General features: G+C 47.4%; 1 protein-coding gene across 6 annotated transcripts in view; it reads left to right on the top strand.

Annotated features, from left to right (window-relative positions):
* The first annotated feature begins 4,622 nt into the window (after positions 1 to 4,622).
* The window catches only part of ZFAND4 (zinc finger AN1-type containing 4), a 60,885-nt gene continuing 58,797 nt past the window's right edge, over positions 4,623 to 6,710 (top strand). For 2 of the 6 annotated variants that reach the window (XM_063607663.1, XM_063607662.1), the window contains exon 1: positions 4,674 to 5,184. Coding sequence is in view for 1 of the 6 variants with exons in the window: in XM_055092701.2 (XP_054948676.1) it covers positions 5,394 to 5,444 (51 nt within the window). In the remaining 5 variants the exon portion in view is untranslated. Of the gene's footprint in view, positions 5,445 to 6,710 lie in introns of all 6 variants that reach the window. The other 4 variants (XM_034930394.3, XM_003816758.5, XM_003816759.4 and 1 more) reach the window with 3 other exon arrangements.

Below are 6,710 nucleotides of genomic sequence, written 5' to 3'. Positions count from 1 at the left end.
GATAATTTATAAAGGAAACAGGTTTAATTGATTCACAATTTCGCATGGCTGGGTAGGCCTCAGGAAACTTACAATCATGGCAGAAGGGGAACCAGGTCCGACTTACATGGTGGCCGCACAGAGAGTGTGAGCATGTGAAGGAGCAACTGTCAAACATGTATAAAACCATCAGATCTCAGCTGGGCTCGGTGGCTCACACTTGTAACCCTGGTACTTTGGGAGGCCAAAGCAGGTGGATCAACTGAGGTCAGGAGTTCGAGACCAGCCTAGCTAACATAGTGAAATCCCGTCTCTACTAAAAATGCAAAAATTAGCTGGGTGTGGTGGCGCATGCCCGTAATCCCAGCTACTCAGGAGGCTGAGGCAGGAGAATCACTGGAACCTAGGAGGCAGAGGCTGCAGTGAGCCAAGATCGCGCCATGGTACTCCAGTCTGGGTGACAGAGCAAGACTCCATCCCAAAAAACAAAACAAAACAAAACCCTATAAGATCTTATGAGGACTTACTGAATATCACAAGAACAGCATGAGGATAACTGCCCCCCGATCCAATCACCTCCCCCTAGGCCCCTCCCTCGACACATCAGGATTATGGGGATTATAATTCATGATGAGATGTGGGTGGGGACATGGCAAAACCATATCAGAAAGTAAAGGTAGAAGTCAAGCTTGGACACGAAGTGACATTGTAGATTACTATTTTTTTTTCTTTTTTTTTTGAGATGAAGTTTTGCTCTTGTTGCCCAATGAAGTTGTTTTTCTAATTTCATTTTCAGATTGTGTCTTGCAGATGTATAGAAATACAATTGATAAATGATTCTGGCTATTAACCTTTGATGCTTCAACCTTGCTGAACACGTTTTTCTTTTTTTGTTTTTTGTTTTTTTTTGAGACGGAGTTTAGCTCTTTTTGCCCAGACTGGTGGCATGATCTTGGCTCACCACAACCTCTGCCTCCCGGGCTCAAGAGATTCTTCTGCCTCAGCCTCCCTAGCAGCTGGGATTACAGGTATGTGCCACCATGCCTGGCTAATTTTGTATTTTTAGTAGAGATAGGGTTTCTCCATGTTGGTCAGGCTGGTCTTGAACTCCCAACCTCAGGTTATCCGTCCGCCTCGGCCTCCTAAAGTGCTGGGATTACAGGCATGAGCCACCGTGCCCAGCCAAATCTGCTTATTTTTAAGCTTTTTGATGCTTTTCTGTTTTGTTTCAGTTTTTTTTCCCATTTATTAATACAAGTTCTTTAGGTATTTTGGATATTTGTTAAAAAGCTTTTTAATTTGTTCATTGGTTTCTTTGCTGTGAATGTTTTCAATTTGACATTGTCCCATGTTTAGTTTTGCTTTTCATGTCTCCACTTTTGTGACATATTCTGTAAATTATTGTCAAGATCAATACCTAGAAACTTCTAGACAAAAACCTAAAAGAAAAGTTTTCTCATTTCACGTCTTACACTTAAATGTTGTTTCTTGATTTTTTTTTTTTTTGGAGACAGAGTCTCGCTCTGTTGCCCAGGTTGGAGTGCAGTGGTGCGATCTCGACTCACTGCAGCCTTCGCCTCCCGGGTTCAAGCGATTCTCCTGCCTTAGCCTCCTGAGTAGCTGGGACTATAGGCACGCGCTACCACGCCCAGCTAATTTTTGTGCTTTTAGTAGAGACAGGGTTTTGCCATGTTGGCCAGGATGGTCTCGACCTCCTGACCTTGTGATCCACCCCCTCCGCTTCCCAAAGTGCTGGGATTACAGTCGTGAGCCACCACACTTGGCCACATTTAAATCTTTAATAAATTTTTATTGGATTTTAGTTTGGCAAACTATGCTACCCCCCCACTGTCGGATTTTGTTAATAAAGTTTTATTGGAACACAACCACATTCATTGATTTACTTACTTTCTATTATTGCTTTCACCCTACCTCCAATGTAAGAGTTGAGTAATTATGACGAGACCGGATGGCTCACAGAGCCTCAGATGTTTTCTATCTGCCCCTTTTATTTATTTTTTTGAGACGGAGTCTTGCTCTGTCACCCAGGCTGGAGTGCAGTCATGTGATCTTGGCTCACTGCAACCTCTATTTCCTGGGTTGAAGCGATGCTCCTGCCTCAGCCTCCCGAGTAGCTGGGATTACAGGCGCCTGCCATCACACCCGGCTAATTTTTGTATTTTTAGTAGAGGTGGGGTTTCACCATGTTGGCCGGGTTGGTCTTGAACTCCTGACCTCGTGATCCACCTGCCTTGGCCTCCCAAAGTGCTGGGATAACAGGCGTGACCCACTGCGCCTGGCCCTGCCCCTTTACATAAACAGTTCGCTGACCATTGCTCTAAGGCATTCTGTTCCATTCTTGCCTTGTGGAAGCAGCAGAATGAACCTAGGTAATAGCCGGGGGAAGTGCTGAGGATAGAAATGTCAGCCTCTAGAGCAGCACTGCCCCATAGAACTCTGCAGGAATGAAAATTTTCTTTATCTGCATCGTCAAAGGCAGTAGCCACTAGCCACCTGGATGGCTGACCCCATTCTAGTCTGCGTTTTTTGGTGCTCTGTCGTCTTGCTGCTGACTATTCAGCCTGTCACCATGGCACAGTCTTGTAGGCCGCCCAGGTTGGTCTCAGCGATCCTGGAGCTACTGACTTCTTCCTTGGGCAGGAATCAGACAGGGAATTACTCATACCCAGAGTCAAAGATTTTGTCCAGCTCCCACAGGTCAACCATTTGCCCGAGTCTGCTGTGAGAGTGACGTGATGACAGATGAGGGCACTTGCTAGTTGGCCACTCCTTTCCCCTATTCATTTTATGCATCTTCCTTCTGTCCTTAGGTTATTTGTGAACATAGTTTCTTGCTGTAGTACCCAATGTCGGTCAGAGTCAGCATTTGTTAAATATGATGATTTTCTTTTGGAACAACTAAATCTACTCATCAATCAGTAGGATTGATTTCAGGGGATTCAGGAGACAACAGGTTTAGAAAATACGCAAACTGCTATTTTGAGAGGCTTGAAAGGGAGAGAGAACTTACGTTAAAAAAAAGTTCCTATGGTAACAACTTTTAATGCTATTTTATTCAGTCTCCATGGTCTATCAGATAGGTAATGTAGTAACACTAATTTTACAGATAAAGCTAAAATCTGGAAGCAATGTGCAATAATGGAACGAGGTTGGATTTTTGTATTGTGTCCTAGATTTAAATATGGCTTTCCGACATAGAGCTGTTTGATTATAGGTAAATTGTTCTACTTTAATTGGTTTTTGTTTACTCCTTTGTAGACGAGGGATTTCACTACCAACTTTGCAGGATTGTGATGGGGAGAGAATTTGTAAAGACCCTTATCAACTATCTGGCACTTGAAGAATGGCAGATGATAATGACGATGATGTTGTAAAGAATGAATGACTTGGCCAGGTAATGGAGCTTCCGGTATTGGGAGGCAAGGCTTTAAACGCATCTGCCTGACTCCACGGTCCATGCTGTCAATTCTCCAGTGTGAATGAAGTGGGCAGGCAAGGGTGAGAAACGCTAAGGTTTTTACTCAGTAAGTCTCTATCACAGTCCCTATTCTAGGCTCAGGAATGCAAAGATGATTACCATCATAGCTCTGTCCTCAAAGGTCTCCAATCTATTTAGCATTAAGCATATGTGGAGTTTCAGAAGGAACCAACGGCGAGACTGGTGAATCAATGCCCAGTGCCTCACCATACTCCCCCAGTGTATGCTCAATAGTTCGTTGAACTGTGGAGATAAGTTGGTGGGTAGGGTCTCAGAAGAATGAGAGAGGACAGGAGACACAGATTAGATGTTTAGTTTCAGATTAGACTGGCTCCTCTGAGCCAGAAGTCGAGGATGAGTGAACCCGCAGTGGGAGTGAGATGACATTCTTTGTCAGCTGAGTAACCCACTTAGTGAAGGAGGTTCACGGAGTTGGAAAACCGGTAGGGGGAACGGAACGAGGCAGTGGGCTCCCATGTTAGGTTGAAAGGCAGGTGTTGACTTGAAGCCAGTTACTGTTTACACCGCAGCTCAGCAGCTTGGAAACTGGAGCAGGAGGTGTGGCTGGGCTTACCCAACGCTGGGATTTGAGCCCAGGGTGCCTACTCCATTGCCTGGCCTACAGTTCTCAGTAAATTGTATGAGGACTACAGAAAGTTATCTGTTTTCACCCTCGTCTTCAAGCAGGCACGGTAATGCCCCCATTTTCCAGATGAGGCAATTGAGGCCAGAAACATTAGGGGACGGTGAAGCCTAAAGCAGATTTGTTCAGGACAGGCCGGCCCAAACGCACCAAGAGTGCCCCTGACTCTGGAGAGGCCACCAACTGGACAGCCTCTGCCTGTATCGCCTATCTCCAGCAAATCAGGCGCCTGGAAGAGGATCCCCGGTGGGTCTCACGGAGGGCGCTCCGGCTTCAACCCCGCCGTTCCCAGCAGGCCATGCGGCTGCCCTCCAGACGCCCGCGTGGGCACGAGTCAGGGGTCCAGTGTTGCTAGTAATAAAAGATCAACATCCGGGCCTCGTAACTCACAACCTCCAGCGAATGCCAAGAAGGCCCCAGGGCCCTGGCACCCCGGCAACCGCCCACGTCCGGGGCCAGGCCCGCCCCCGCCCCCGCCCGCGCTGATTGGAGGGCAGCGAAAGCGCCGTCCAGCGATTGGTAGGTGGTGTCACAAAGGGGCGGGGCGCGGCGGCAGCGGAGCGTTGTGGGCCAGTGCCTTCGGTGAAGTCGCTCGCCGGGTCGTTGGGCCCTGTCGACCTGTAGGCGGGCGAGCGAGCCAGCGGACAAGACTGCGGGTGAGGCTGAGCTAGCGAGCGGCCGGCAGGGGGGGCGCCCGGGCTGCGAGCCGCTGAGCCCAGCCGCGCTGCCGCCGCCGGCCGTCGTGGGGCCGGAATGGCGCAAGGCCGGAGTGGCGCGGGCGCTCGGTGCTGGGCTGCCGGGTAGAGTCCTGTCCCCGCCCCTCGCCTTGCGGCCTGACGCCGGCCGCTGCTGCCCGGGGACCGGAGCGGCGGGCCGCCTTTGCCCAGGACACACGCTCTGGCGTTTGTTCCTTTGGGCGTGACGCCAGCTTCAACGGGTACGCGGCTTTCCCGACGGGTGCTGATCTCCGAGTCGCTGTTGTCACGCGGACTGCTGTCCTCCAGATTCAGGCCCGTGGGTCTGGGGAGCCCGGATTGGTCTTGGAGGAGCAACGGCTGCGCAGGTGACTCGGTGGCCTCAAGTGTGTAGGTACCTGGATGGCGCGAGGAGATGCTGGCTCTGAAATACTTCCCAATTCCGCTTGCAGATGAACTCCGGACTAGAGTTTAGGCTACAGACAAGTTAGGCGGTTGATGTGATTCTGTAGCTCGTATTTAGAACTTTAGGGATGTTTTGACGTATCAGTAAATGTAGATCTGTGTCATAGTTTTAATGGCAGCTTCACATTCCGGATATCTTTATGTTGGGGAAAATGTTTCAAAGGTAACTGCTCTTCTGTAGCTAAGCTTCTTTAGAGCAGAAGATGGAGGAAATTCGGAGTTACTGAAATTACGTATTCAGCGCTATTGCCTGTTTACCTTTAACTTCCATTTCATCCTTGGAGTTGTGTTTTTAGAAACTTCAGAAGAAATGAGAGAAATGCTTTGGGAATTGATTTTTTTTTTTTTAAGTTCTAGGGTACATGTGCACAACGTACAGGTTTGGTACATAGCTATACATGTGCCATGTTGGTTTTCTGCACCGACTAACTCGTCATTTATATTGCGTATTTCTCTTAATGCTATCCCTCCCCCCGTCTCACTCCCCACGACAGGCCCCAGTGTGTGATGTTCCCCTCCCTGTGTCCAAGTGTTCTCATTTTTCAGTTCCCATCTATGAGTGAGAACATGGCAGTGTTTGGTTTTCTGTCTTTGTGACAGTTTGCTGAGAATGATGGTTTCCAGCTTCATCCACGTCCCTGCAAAGGACATGAACTCATCCTTTTTTATGGCTGCATAGTATTCCATGGTGTATATGTGCCACATTTTCTTAATCCACTCTATCACTGATGGACATTTGGGTTGGTTCCAAGTCTTTGCTGTTGTGAATAGTGCCACAGTAAACATACGTGTGCATGTGTCTTTATAGTGGCATGATTTATAATCCTTTGGGTATATACCCAGTAATGGGATCGCTGGGTCAAATGGTATTTCTAGTTCTAGATCCTTGAGGAATTGCCACACTGTTTTCCACAATGGTTGAACTAATTTACAGTCCCACCAACAGTGTAAAAGTGTTCCTATTTCTCCACATCCTGTCCAGCATCTGTTGTTTCCTAACTTTCTAATGATCGCCATTCTAACTGGTGTGAGATGGTATCTCACTGTGGTTTTGATTTGCATTTTTCTGATGACCAGTGATGATGAGTGTTATTTCATGTGTCTGTTGGCTGCATAAATATCTTCTTTTGAGAACTGTCTGTTCATATCCTTTGCCCACTTTTTGATGCGGTTGTTTTTTTTCTTGAAAATTTGTTTAAGTTCTTTGTAGATTCTGGATATTAGCCCTCTGTCAGATGGGTAGATTGCAAATTTTTTTTCCCATTCTGTAGGTTGCCTGTTCACTCTGATGGTAGTTTCTTTTGCTGTGCAGAAGCTCTTTAGTTTAATTAGATCCCATTTGTCAATTTTGGCTTTTGTTGCCATTGCTTTTGGTGTTTTAGTCATGAAGTCCTTGCTCATGCCTATGTCCTCAATGGTATTGCCTAGG

The sequence above is a fragment of the Pan paniscus genome, chromosome 8 (genome assembly GCF_029289425.2).
Source record: "Pan paniscus chromosome 8, NHGRI_mPanPan1-v2.0_pri, whole genome shotgun sequence".
Taxonomy (NCBI): domain Eukaryota; kingdom Metazoa; phylum Chordata; class Mammalia; order Primates; family Hominidae; genus Pan; species Pan paniscus.
Note: the sequence above shows the minus strand (reverse complement) of the source record. Positions and strands in the feature narration are given on the sequence as shown.